The sequence below is a fragment of the Microtus oregoni genome, unplaced genomic scaffold (assembly GCF_018167655.1).
Source record: "Microtus oregoni isolate MIOR12 unplaced genomic scaffold, Mior012 000015F_ref0000493, whole genome shotgun sequence".
NCBI classification, from domain to species: Eukaryota; Metazoa; Chordata; class Mammalia; order Rodentia; family Cricetidae; genus Microtus; species Microtus oregoni.
This window is the reverse complement of record NW_024543074.1, coordinates 38117561-38131454: the sequence shown is the minus strand read 5'-3', so window position 1 is coordinate 38131454 and position 13894 is coordinate 38117561. Positions and strand designations below refer to the sequence as shown.

At 48.9% G+C, this 13894-nt stretch overlaps 1 protein-coding gene across 2 annotated transcripts in view; it reads right to left on the bottom strand.

Moving 5' to 3' along the window:
• Pemt (phosphatidylethanolamine N-methyltransferase) overlaps positions 1-13169 on the bottom strand; it is a 77160-nt gene extending 63991 nt beyond the window's left edge. The window contains exons 1-2 of one of the 2 annotated variants that reach the window (XM_041665028.1): positions 12978-13168; positions 601-708 (exon numbers count right to left, since the gene is read on the bottom strand). In XM_041665028.1, coding sequence (XP_041520962.1) covers positions 601-708; positions 12978-13040 — 171 coding nt within the window. In that variant the 5' untranslated portion in view covers positions 13041-13168. Of the gene's footprint in view, positions 1-600; positions 709-12977 lie in introns of both variants that reach the window. The other variant, XM_041665029.1, reaches the window with a different exon arrangement.
• Between the last annotated feature and the right edge of the window lie 725 nt (positions 13170-13894).

Genomic DNA, 13894 nt, shown 5'->3' with positions numbered 1-13894 from the left:
CCACCTCAGCACAGCTGAACTGACAATGGTCTGGGAACAGTGCGCTGCCGGCAGCAAGCACAGCCCTCTACAGACTAGCTCCAGGGCAATCACAGGGCATCCCAGGCTCTGCCTCAGCGAGCACTTGGGTCTCCATTATCTCCTTCGGCCATAATGAACTGGATATCACTGTCTTCAGGTTTTAGTCCCTCTCTTTCATCAGGCAAACCCTCCCAGTGTGGGGGTCACTTTCAAAATTTCCTGTAAGAAAAACAGTGCTACCATAGAGCAACTCAGGAAAGAGAACGGGAAAGAACCTGGACAGCCCAGGCCATCCAGAGAGAAGGCTGGGTGCAGGTGGAAGCCCTCCACCATGCAGATGGGACACCCCAGATCACCCTGACATTGACCCAGGGCTTCCACAAAGGCCAGAGACTCCCCTCAGCGTACATTCACTGAGTGCCACCTCGGGAGGGAGAAGGGAAGAGGACAGTGACAGGCATGGGAAGGCAGAGAACAGAGGCACCGTCTACCCCTCTGTCCATGTGCCTGATTGCTGAAAGCAGCAACCCCACCACACCAGGCTCACCGGGTAGCCAGCGCCAGTGCCATGGTACTCACCACATTCCAGAAGAGCGGGTTGAACACAATGGTGAGCACAGCTGCCACAAAGCTGGGCTCTGTGGGGTCCACGTACCCCAGCAGCCAGGTCATAACGTAGAGATCTGCCTGCAAGGACAGAATTGCCATCAGCAGGAGACTGTCTAGCAACACCCAGGATGCAAAGACCTCTGGGAAAATAGAGGAAGCTTTGGGACATCCAAGTCCAGACAGAGCCACTACACTTGAATCTCATAAGAGGGAAGATAAAAGGCTGAAACCAGTCAGCCGTGTCAACTGTCAGAAGGTGCTAGACTAACAACTGCGGAGGTGTTCGTGAGCACCGTACACAGATGGCCATGGCTCCCAAGCCAGGCTCCTCAGAAAGACGTGATGGAAATCTCAGATGAGGATTCTCTGGAGACCCAAGGAGAACCCAGGTGACCAAAACACATGGGAAGAGGAACTCAGTCTCAGAAGGCAGCAGTAAAAGTTAATGGCCACAGGCCATGGCCACCTCTCCCAGAGCCTCAGGAGGAACAGTATGGCTGCAGCTGGGGATGGAGGTGACTCCACACACAGCATGAAGAGAGTACACAGCAGCATCCCCTCCAGTTCACAGTGACAACATCCAGGGGTCACAGGAGATAGCCCGGGGGTATGGGTATAAACTCAGTGGCAGAGCACTGGCCTAGTACACAACCTTGGACTCCATCTGCAATAGCACCACCAGAACAAAACCACCTACGTGCCCAACTTAGAGAAATAAGGTACGGGCCATGTGTGAAGCGCCAACCACAACAGTAAACAGCTGTATCTGTTCACGAAAGCTCTGAGGGCTTGACACCTGGGGCCGGTGTCAGTTCTGAGCTATGTTATGCATTCGAGGATGCCTGGCAGCCTCCGATGCTGACTCCCACACACTGGAGGATGGCAGCTCCTTCCCACTGAGGCAACCAGAGGACGTCTCCATATGTCCCATGGAAACAAATCCTCTGAGTGGGAGCCTCTGCCTACAGGAGAGGAGAGGAGCAGCCAGCCACTTTCTTCAGTCAGGAAGCTCTGGCACTGGGTGGTATTGCTGGGTCCTTGGGTTCTTTTTCTAAATGTCCTTAATTTCTGTTTTAGGAAGAAGCTCAAAGGCCCAAAATGTTGATGATACCAGCATGTTGTGTTGTCTTCCCCACAGGCAGCTGAAATAAAAGACACTAAACTACAAGCAAGGCTTCATCCCCCAGGCCTATGGCTTTCTTCAGACTCCCCTCTCACGCATGCTTAGCTGTTTCATGTCAGGATAGAATGACTTCTTTCAAAGAGTGTTTCCATCCTCCACACTGGGGGAAGGAGAGGAAAGAATGTGTTACATTCACTAGTCTGCCATCCCCGGCCAGAGTTGCCCATCCCTGGAGAGAAAGCAACCTCTACCCAGGCTCTTGCTCCACCCAGGAACGGCCTATCGGGAAGACTCAGTCTGCCATGCAGACCACATTGCCCAGTGTGACTCAAGGGCTACTGGGAAGTCACTGGGCAGTAAAGTCTTCCACTGAGAGCTCTCTGCCCAATCAGGCCACAGTTCTCACCAGGATACGGATCCAAAGGTGGGCAAAACAGATGCTAAATGCTCAAGCCCAATGTGCAGCCACCCATATCCACGAGGGATACACCAAGGCCTCTACAGATGCCGAACCTGCAGCTGGCACCACAAACTACAGACACGTATTGCAGCTGCTCTAATACACATGTACCGCCAACAGAAATTACTTTGTAAACCAGGCCATCAAGAGGTTTACAATAACTACTCATAACTAGAACCAGAGCTGGCCTTGGTGGCGCACAGCTGTAATCCCAGGACTCAGGAGGCAGAGGCAGGCTCATCTCCATGAGCCAGTCTAGCCTAAATAGTGAGTTCCGGGTCAACCGAGTTTACAAGTTGAGAGCCCGACTCAATAAACAAAAACAAAGCAAGTGAGGGAGCGGAGCGGAGCGGTGAGACTAAAACAGACTAAATAAGTGCTGTGAACTCTCCCTGGCTCTACTCACCATCCTGCTGTGGAGACCACAGACACAGGCTACAGGCACAAGTGCACTGGTGTAGGAGCGTGTGTGTGAAACACCTCAGTGAGTACATTCGGGTGTCGATAAATGAATGACTCAGAACCTGCTCAGGAACCCACAGGGAATGAGCCTGAAGGCACAACCTCATCCCAGGCTGCTGATGGATCAAGAGCACACAGGCAACATAGCAGGCAAGCTTGCTTGCAGAGCCCTTGGACAAAGTCCCAGGAAGCCCTAGACGAGATCAGGGCCTCTCAGCACAACCTTGGGCTGTGGAGAGTAAGGTCAGGTGCTCCCAGGGTACACGTCACTCATGTGAGACAAAGCCACTGGATCAGACCTCAAAATAGACCATGCTGCCTTACTGGAAAAGGAGGGGATTGGAGCTGTGTAGCCCTAAAGTTTCTAGAATCTGAGCCCACTAAGAGAGACATGTATTAGGCATCCATGACCACAAGGGCCAAACCACTCGTAGGGGTGGGGGGGCACTGCAGAAAATAGAGAAGAAGGGCAGCTGGCCTAGGCACAGGGTCCTGACTTTGCCTGACCACTTCCAGAGAATGTTGTCGTTAAGTCCCTCAGCTGGACCACATATCCTTACCCAGCAGGAAGTCCTTATATCTCACAACCCCTCCTTCCTATTCTGCATTTCAAGCCCCAGTCAAACACTTGTATTGCTTAGGCACCCATAGCCCCACATCCCACCACACCCCTGTTTCACTGTCTTATCTGTTCAGTCTTCCCTTACCTAATAACTCAATCCATCCCTTACCCTCATCACCCCTGTGCTCATGGCTCTCGCAGGGCATAGCAAAGGGCCTTCTGAGCCCTCCTACATGGCACCTCACATCTGCTGGCCACCCTCACTCACACCTCCTCACCTACACTTGGCTCGCTCATCATGACACACCAGCAGGTGGGCCCTATACCACCCCACAAAGTGGACCGTCACAGCCGGCCAGTCCCTCGCCTACGACCCATCCTTTCACAAAGGTTCTGTGCATGTCAGGAATACCATCATCCATCCACACACTGAACAACTCCTGCACACCCCTCAAGCCCCAGATGGAGCAGTCCCCTATTCCTTACCAAGACACTCTATTGTCTTTCTGGGGTGCAGTCTTTGAGATTATCTAATTATTATCCCTGTCTTGCAACTCTCCTCAAGCTAAGGACCACGTTTTTATTGATCTTTGTGTCTTCATTTCTGATTGCCAAGGCTGGCAGAAAGTAAATATTTGCTAAGTGAACAGAAGCCCTTGTTTCATCATCAATAAAATTTGAAGGCTAATGGTCATCTCCAAGGGGCTCCATGGCTGAGCCACCCTCTGGCCTCCTCTAGTCTGGCTTTGGAAAGAGACAAGAAATTGCCAAAGCAGCCCCTGGAGGGAGTTTTGCAAGCAGCCATACAGCTGGACAGACAACATGATTAACAGGCCCCTCCGGACACAGAGGCATGGCTTCTTGTAAGATTGCAAGACTTGAAATCACCAGCTACCCATATACTATGCTTCATAAATATGCATTTCTGCAGGGCTGAAGGATGAATCAATGCTTTTCGAGAGTTGGCAGAGGCGAAATGCCAAGCTGGAGGGAGAGGAGAGACTTCCCAAGGCAGCTTGAAGTCCCCAGGTGGGGCTTGTTTGTTCTAGGTATGCAAGTTTGAGGTACAGGAGGGCATGGAGGACAAAGGTGGGAGGGCTAGCAAGCCTGAGGCTCTGGACCCCGCCTGAGTCCCAGCCCCCACCTTCCCTTGCAGACTTTTACTCCCGTACTAGTCTGCTCCACTGTTTTGACCTCTGTACAGCTCTCACAGAAGAACCTCCTAGGCCTACAGGTCCTATAAGACGCTACATGGTGCTGTGGCATGTGGATGCATGCCCACACATATGCAAAACAAATAACGATGTAATTTTTAACTGTGAGCTTAACCATATTATGGGAGCAAGGTGGACGAGAGGCACCTGGAAGAGGCAGCATTTTGTCCTTGCAGTGGGAAACCCCCGCTTTCCCCATGGGCTTTGGGGCAAAAAATGTTCTTATAATCTTTAGAAATTGTTAAGAATTCAACTCAGTGTCATTCTCCTGGTGCTGAGCACCATGAAGGGAGCCTGTCCTAGTTCAAGGTGTCAACGACCAAAAAAATGACAGGCCTGAGAGCATTCCTAGAGCCCATCACCAAGGTCCGGGAACCAAGTCCTGAAAAAAGACATATCTTTAGACCCACCGAAGTTGAGATAACGAAAGCCTAGAGAAACCTGCAGAGCCCAGGCTGTAAGGGCCAGCACCAGCCTTTACCACTCCAATCCTTCTGGATCCTAGGCAGGAAAACCCCCAAGATATGGACTTCAGCCACCATGAGAAAGGCACCCACCTCAGGAGACAAGGAAAACAGACAGTTTCTGGATCCTGGAACTCCACCATAAGATAGGTGAAGTGAGTAGGAAAGAACAAGCTGCTTCCACCTTTGTGGGAGCTTAGACAAAGGAGGGAAACTGAGGCACTCAAAGACTAGTAAACATGGCTGAACCCAACAAAGACTGACATCTAGCTGTCATTCAGTTAAAGCTATCCAAACCAGAATATGGCCACACAGCCAGGTCCCAGTGTCCTGGTCAGCCTGCCTCAGCAGGTAGGGAGTTCACCTGGAAGCCAGGTCACCTTGAGGGTTAGTGTTGCCTGGAGAAGCAGCTGCAGCCTAGGGAGCAATGACAGATGCTGAACAGAGACCAGAGCAGGAGAACATGCTCCCAGCTCTCCACACCAGAGACACAAGGCCCACCTCCCAAAGCCCCCTTAAAACTGGATCAGCCAAAATTCACCCCAAATCCCTCAGACGTGAACAGAGGAACCCTGGCTCTCCTGCCTAGGCTCTGCCTCCAGCCAGTGCCAGAGGTGCCATCTGGGCCACTTTAGGAAAGGAGAGGGGCCCCTCCCAGTTTCAACCTGCTCCAAACAGGGAAGCCTGACTCTTAAGAAAAGACCTTCCCTCATGGGCACAGGCCTACTGGAGGCTAAAGAGACTCAACCTACCAGAACCAGAAGGCAATGAGAGCTGGGCTCCAAGGACAGCTCAGGTCACCTGTGATGAACTCAGCTGCAGAACGCCCACAGGCTGTTAGGAAGGAGGCGCATAGCAGCAATTCCACTGCACTGGGGACCTGGCCACACTTCAGAGCAATGTCCTGTTGTTAGGGAATGATTTGCAGGGGGTCAACAGCACCCAGGGTGCAAGCCACATTGTGACATCCAAACAAACAGCAAGAGCACAGGACAGTCAACGTTGCACTGATCACCTGACAGTAACAGGCCACTCTGTGGCATGTACCATACACATCAAAGGATAAAGGGACTGAATGGGCTATCTCAGAAAAGGGACAGGATCTTTTATGCCATGGAGAGGATCTCTGTGGTTGTATACCCTCTTCCCAGCTGTCCCAGTGTCTTGGTATTGTCAGCAGATCCAGGAACATTCCCTATGCCCTGTAGAGGGGAACCATATATTGGGACATTTCCATCTAGGTCTATGCCCCAAGAGGAGTAGGTGACACATTTAATATTAAGGAATCCCTTCCACCATATTTGATACACTGAGGCCTGCCTGGATCTGAGGTGGGATCCGGTGAAGGGAGGAGCTCCACCTTCCTCCTGATTCCCACAGAGTTCACAGCAGCCACCAGGACCAATCTGAGGCCAGATTCCCTCACTGAAGTGAAATGACAGGAATGGCCGCCCAAGACTACCCATGCAGAGTGCTGAGCAGATGTGAAATACAAGCGTGAAGTTTCAGGTATGCAGGGCTGCTCTGGTGCCAAGCACTTGGACTCTTTGCCCTGCTAGATCCTGACTACAAAAAACAAATGTGTCACCTCTCACCTTCTGGAGGGGACCTCTTAGAAGGCATATCCTAAAGCAAGAACCAGAAGATGCTGATTCAAAGCTAACACTGGACAGTGGGAACCATCCTATGATAGGCAGGAGGAAAACATAAGAGAGAAGCAAAAAAATCAATCCTATTCTAGTGGGTGGGGAGAAAACAAAACACCAAACCTATAGCCTGTTCTCTGGGGGAAGAAAGCAACAGACCAACTTCTAATTAAACTGACTGAGAAGCAAAGGAGACAAGGCACAAGTAAGTAACAGCTCCTGCCTGACTTCACCTGAGGAAGGACCCTATCAGCTTCCCACCACAATGAGCTGGCATCATTTGGGAGCATGGGCCAAAATAACTGTGTCTTCTCAGAAGGGATAGAGATGACTGTGGGTGCAATTACCAACATCAGCAACAAAAAGGATTCCCCTACAGATCTGACTCACTAAAACGACAGTAAGGAAACATTATGAACAATCTGATGCCCATGGATTCAACAATAAAGATGAAACACACCTTTCTTGAAAGATACAAGGTACCAAAATTCATTGAAGAAGAAATAATAGTACTTTGCCTATGAAAGAAGGTGAACTCACAGTTTAAACTATCCAAAGAAGGAAGAAAAATCTCCAGGTCCAGACAGTTTCACTGGATGAATTCTACCAAAAACTTAAGGAAATAATACCAATTCTACAGGGTCACTTCCAGAACATTCAAGAGGTGGGACTGTTTCTCACTTGTTTATGAAACCACCAATAAATTATATGTGTGTGTATGTATGTATGTTGTGTGTGTATATATAAGATAGATAGATAGATAGATAGATAGATAGATAGATAGATAGATAATGTTTGAGACAAGGTCTTACTATTAGCTCTGGCTGGAACTCATTCTGTAGACCAGGCTGGTCTCAAACTCACAGAGATACACCTGCCTCTACCTCCTAAGTGCTGGGATTAAAAGCATGCACACCACCCCAGGCCTGACCAGCAATATCTTAATAAAAACCCTAGGTAAAGATACTGCAAGGAAAATAAAAGCTACATTTCTCATCAGCACAGCTGTGCAATCTTATAAAGAATAATACCAAATCAACCCAGCAATTTACTTGAAGGATAACAAGAGGCAGACAGCCCTGGAGCAAGTCTTCAGCGCTCAGCATCAATGTTATTTGCCAAGCTAGAAGTCACACATGGCTCAAGAGAAGCAGAAGTAGCACCTGAGACTTACCCAAGGTTACAAAGAACACCAAAGAAAGCTCTCATCCTAGTCTACTTTAAGTGGAAAAAAAATCCTAAAGTCAAAATGTATGTCCTTAAAAAGTTCGCAAATAAACCATCTAATATTATGGCCTCATGGTCTTTTAGAAGTAATTAAACAGAAAGGTGTCTTGATTTGCCTTGGTTTGGTTCCGTTTTTGGAAAGGGTCTCACTCACCATGTAGCCTAGGCAGTCCTAAAACTCAAAATTCTCCTACCTTATCTTCCAAAGTATTTGAATTAGAGGTGTGCACCACAATACTCTGTTTAAAGGGCTAATTTTACCCTGGTATGGTGGTGCACTCCTTTAATCCCAGGAGGACCTCTGTGAGTTTGAGGTCAGCCTGATCTACATAGATAACAAGTTTCAGTCCAGCCAGAGCTATGCAGTAAGGCTCTGTCAAGGAGAAGGAGAAGGGAGAAGGGAGAAGGGAGAAGGGAGAAGGGAGAAGGGAGAAGGAAGAAGGAGAAGAGGAAGAAGAAAAGAAGAGGAAGAGGAAGAGGAAGAAAAAAAGAAGAAGAGGAGGAGGAGGAGGAGGAGGAGGAGGAGGAAGAAGAAGAAGAAGAAGAAGAAGAAGAAGAAGAAGAAGAAGAAGAAGAAGAAGGAAAGAAAGGAAGGAAGGAAGGAAGAAAGGGGGCTGGAGAAATGGCTCAGCAGTTAAGAGCACTGACTGTTCTTCCAGAGGACTCTGGGGTTCAATTCCCAGCACCCACATGGCAGCTCACAACTGTCTATAACTCCAGTTCCAGGGGATCTGAATTTCTCACAGACATACATGCAGGCAAAACACCAATGCACAGAAATAAAAATTAATAAATTACTCTTTTTTAAAAAAGGAAAGAGACAATTAGAAACAATTTTAGCAGCAACCATCTTTCCCTGAAGGGGTTGCTCTAATTTGGATCTGAGGGGACCCCCTGAGGCCAATGTGTTGATGGGACGACTGAGAGAACGAAAGCTTCAGGAGATAGGGCTTAGTGGGAGGAAGGTAGGTCACCGGTGGGGTATCTCAAAGGAGATATGGAGACCTCTCTTTTTGCTTTGGTCACCATGAAGACATCACGCTGTCACATGCCCTCACGATGATGTACCATGCCACCACAGCCCAAAGGCAACAGAGAAAGTGACCATGGGCTGAAGCATCTGAGACTGTGACCCAAACTAAACCTTTTATCTTTTCCCTAGGGTATTTGGTCACAGCATTAGAAAAGCTGAGTACCATGATCGTCAAGTCACACCATGTCTGCCACCAAGCTTGGTCTCCAGCAGTGCACTCGGGCACAGCTATCACAAATGGGGTTGAGCAGTTGCCTCAGCTTCCTGAGTCCAGGGCTTTGACCTCTGAAGAGCGTTGTCCATGGCTGTTTCTATATTCATCTGATAGATGAAAAACCAAAACCTGAAGTGATGTAGGAGGTCCTTCTGTCTTTGTGTTGCTTTCATTGGTTAATAAAAAAACTGCTTTGGGCCCTTGATAGGGCAGAACTTAGGTAGGTGGGGAAAATTAAATGGAATGCTGGGAGGAAGAAAGCAGAGTCAGAGAGCCGCCACGGAGCCGCCAGAGTCAGACATGCTGAATCTTTCCCAGTAAGCCACTGCCACGTAGCGATATACAGATTAATAGAAATGGGTTAAATCAAGATGTGAGAGTTAGCCAATAGGAGGCTAGAGCTAATGGGCTAAGCAGTAATTTAATTAATACAGTTTCTGTGTGGTTATTTCAAGGCTAAGCAAGCCAGGCGGCCGGGTTGAACAAGCAGCCCTCTACAACACTGAAGCACATTTTGTGACACCTAGGCTGAGTTTGTGACATTATCACCCACCTTCTCCCTTGAGCAGAAAAGTTCTCATAAAAAGGGGGAAGATGGCTAGGCATGGCTCGTTCCTTGGATCTGAGTATCCCAAGGTGATCTACAAACCTGGATGCCCTAAGCAGACAGCACCTTGAATTTCAGAAGTACTCACACAGGTAGGCAGGCCCTTCTCAGCCTGCTTCATACAACTGCCACACCGGGGAACAGAAGGACCTTGGGTTGGGCCCTAATCAATACTTTTTAAACTAAACACAAAAACAAGACTATAGTAACAGCCAAGTGGGCTAACATGTACCTGGCTAAGGGCCTGTTCCTCAACAGCTGGACTGTCCAGTACTGCACAGCGGCCACCAGCAACAGGAAGCTGTGAGTGCTGTATGTAGCACCACATGGTAAAATAGCCTTATACACAGTTAATAACCAAACACAGACATCCCTCAGTGCCCACACCCACTGCAAACCCCAGCACCCTAGGAAGCCAAAGTCTTTCATGTTAAATGGCATGGTGTCTAATCATATGCTCTAAATCACATCCCAACACATACTGCTATATGTTTAGGGAATTATATTTTTTTCAATCTGGATGAGTAACATACAGATAAGAAAACTGTGATATGGAGGAAAATTGTAGTTTGGGAAAATTTTGCTTTGCTTTTTGTTTTGTGTGTTTATGGTGGTATTTGTGGAAGCCACAGATTGATATTAAATGTCTACTTTATTTTTTTGAAGATTTATTTATTTATTATGTATGCAATGTTCTGCATGTATACCTACAGGCCAGAAGAGGGTACCAGGTCTCATCATGGATGGTTGTGAGCCACCATGTGGTTGCTGGGAATTGAACTCAGGACCTTTGGAAGAGTAGTCAATGCTCTTAACCTCTGAGCCATCTCTCCAGCCCCATTGAGACAGGCTCTTTCACTGAACCTGGAGCTCACCGACTTGGATGCCCAGAGAGACCCAGGGGTCCTCTTGTCTCCACTTCTCTAGAGCTGGGCTTACGGGTGCTAAAGCTGCACCCAAACTTTCATGTGGATGCTGAGAATCTGAACTCAGGTCCTCATGTGTGCATAGCAAGCAAGCACTCTGCCGAAAAAGCCATCTACTGAGCCCCTCTTATATTTCTCCTTAAATAATGTGGTTACTTTAAAAAAAATACTGCTTTTGTTTGTTGAGATGATGGGGATCAAATTCAGGGTCTTGAACACATTAGGCATGTGCCCAGCACAAAAGTCTAAACTATATATGGGACACACAACACTTCCATTGCACTGAGGAGCACCTCAGCACAAGTGTCCAAAGGTGAAGAAGAACCTTGAAGTTTTCTTGGGCAAGGGACTAACTATTTTACCCCGAGATTTTGAAAGAGGAAAATTTCCTGCATAAGAGCACAATGGTAATGTTGTATAATGTCGTGGTTTGAATGAGAACAGCCCCCATAGGCTCATATGTTCGAATACTTGTTCCACAGTCTGTGGAACTGTTTGTGAAGGATGTGTTTCCACACCTGCCCTTACTGGAGGAGGTGTGTCACTGGGGATGAGCTTTGAGGCTTCAAAAGTCCATGCTATTCCCAGTTAATTCCCTCTGCCTCCTACTTATGGATCAAGATGTGAGTTCTCAGCTACCGCTCCAGTGCCATGCCTGTCTGCCTGCTGCCACACTCCCCACCATGCTGGTCGTGTATTCTGACCCTCTGGAACTGCAAGCCCCCAAGAAACTGTCCTATAAATTACTTGGGTCATGGTGTCTTATCACAGCAATAATAAAGTAACTAAGACAGTGATATTATTACTTTTATTTTATTAAGAAAAAAAAAGCCCTTGAAAATAGGAAGCTTAACGGTGCTGACCAGGCTGTGATAGAAAAAGCCCACAATGTTAATCAACAAGGGCCATCCTGACCTATCTCGTGAACCGCCCCTGGGTCTCCAGCTGTATGAGGCTGGGAGCACGCAGGATAGGAAAACCCACTAGAACTGAGAGGGTTAGTGGGAGGACAGGAAAGCTTCACACCCAGGGCACTATCCCAGGCAGGACAGATTCCCGTCTCTGGCTCCAGGCCTACACAGGTCTTGTTTCCTACCCCCTGCCTGTCCCCTCACATCTTCCCCACTCCCAAGTTCAAGGTTACCCACCACTCCAGCCATTATTCTCGCTGTGGCTGATGCACTGCGTTAGAAAGCGTGACTCACTGGAGCCTTGGCTGGGGTGACACTTGTCTCACATGCCCAAGAGAAAAAAAGTGGGGGGAAGAAGGGATGAAGAAAGGATAGGGGAGAGGCGGGGGAGAGCAAAGGCTGGAGATGCACTTAGGACTTTCCACTCACCTAGCTGGATGGAGGATATTCTTCAGTAACAAATATTCTAAAGCAAGCTCTTCTCCAACATCCAATGCCCACCCATATCCCTCAACCATCCTTCATGCTCTTAACACCAGTGGGTAAGAGCATGTTCCCTCCTGTGTGCCTGCTGTCTCTCCAAAAGGAACTCCTACCCCAATGGCTTATCACTCACTGCTTATGTTTCTACCCTTCCCTGGCACACAAGGCAAACCTTCAACTGCTCTTCTAAAATCAGATCAGTTCCCTCTCCTTTCAACAACTACTTCTATGCCTGTAGTCTCTTTACACGAAGGAAAGCTCAGTGATGGCCAGCCTTTGCCTGCCCCCAGAAACTGGACCTCAGCAGTTCCGTTCTGAATATTGACCATGCCTGCGAATAAATGAACACGTGCACATGGAGACATGTAAAAAGGGAACAAATGAAGTGGATCAGAGGCAGCAGGAGGAGGAGGCAACAAGCAGAAGAGGAGACTCGGATAGAATCAGAAGCCTGGTGAGATGCCCAGGAGTGTGCGGGATGTCGAACCAAGTCTCAAGTGGCCAGGAGTCCACCACTTCCATCCCGTCCCGACCAGGCACTGCGTTCTCCACTCCTCTGACCAGGAGACCAAAGAGGGGATCAGATGTGTGAAGCCAGGGGCAATGACGCCTGCCACACTACCACACAGCAGCCACCCAAATGCAGTTAGCCGCCTTCTCCCTGAACACGCTCACACGCTGGACGTGCAACTCCGACTACATAACTCCAGGAACTCACATGCAAATCCCCAGGCTCACACCTTCCCAGAGCCTTCCATGCACAATCTCCCTGGGCTATATAATCACAGACACAGAGGCTCCCGTATGCTACAACAGAGGTGACACAACTCGTGCACGTTCCCGCAATCCCCACTACTACTACTACCACCAATCGCACTCGCCCCTCTCCTCCCGGCCCTGCCCATCGTTGCTTAGGAACGGGGTAGCCCCGCCCACCAAGCGTTGTAGGCGTAGCCTACCGGCTCCGGCCTTGACCATCCCTCTTGGTTGAGCGGAACTGTTGTGCCAGTTATACCTTCCTGAAGTCGATATTGCCAAAGCCTCCACAGCAATCGTGTCCCGCCGCCGAGCTGCTCATAAATGCAGCTTCGGGCTCGTATTTCCTTCCACCCCGTGAACCTCCTCAGGAGGTGACACGTGGGGACCTCGCCCCGCGCCACTTGGCTGGGGACCCAGTCCCTTGGCATTTAAGGAAGCGCGGCCGGCCGGGAGTCTTTTCTCGTGTCCCCAACGTCTCCTGGCCTTCTGGGAAATGTAGTTTTCCAACACTGCCTCGTGGGGCGCACTTCCAAGTGGCAAGTAGCAGCGGACTACAAGTCCCAGGGCACTATTGGAGAGAAACTGCTGGTTACAGAGGGACTCTGGGCGATGTCCCTCAGATTGAGGCTCCTACGCTGCTACTTTGGGCCTATTGGCTGCACCCCAGCTAGTTTCCTCTGAAATAGGCTAAAAAGACACGGACATTTACGGAAAGAAGGACCCTCATTCCAGAGTATGGTTGTAACACTTTTGCCAGCTGAGGATCAAGAATTCTAGCACAATTAACTCTTGCTGTGAAGGTTGCCTACATAGAGACAGTGTTCCTCTTAGACGGATATTTTCAAAGAGGACTATTAAAATAGCAATTTGCCAAGCTTTAAGGCCTGAAAGTATATGGCCTTTCTCCTTTTCCAGTTACAAACCTACAATTCTCGCCGGGTGGTGGTGGTGGTAGACTCCTTTAATCCCAGCACTCGGGAGGCAGAGGCAGAGGTGGATCTCTGAGTTCGAGGCCAACCTGGTCTGCAGAATGAGTTCTAGGACTGGCTCCATAGCTACTGAGAAACCCTGTCTCGAGAAAAAAAAAAAAAAAAAAACAGAAAAACCATGCAATTCTCTAGGAGTCTCACAAGCCCCATTTACAGTAAAAGATATTTCTTGATTACACACCCC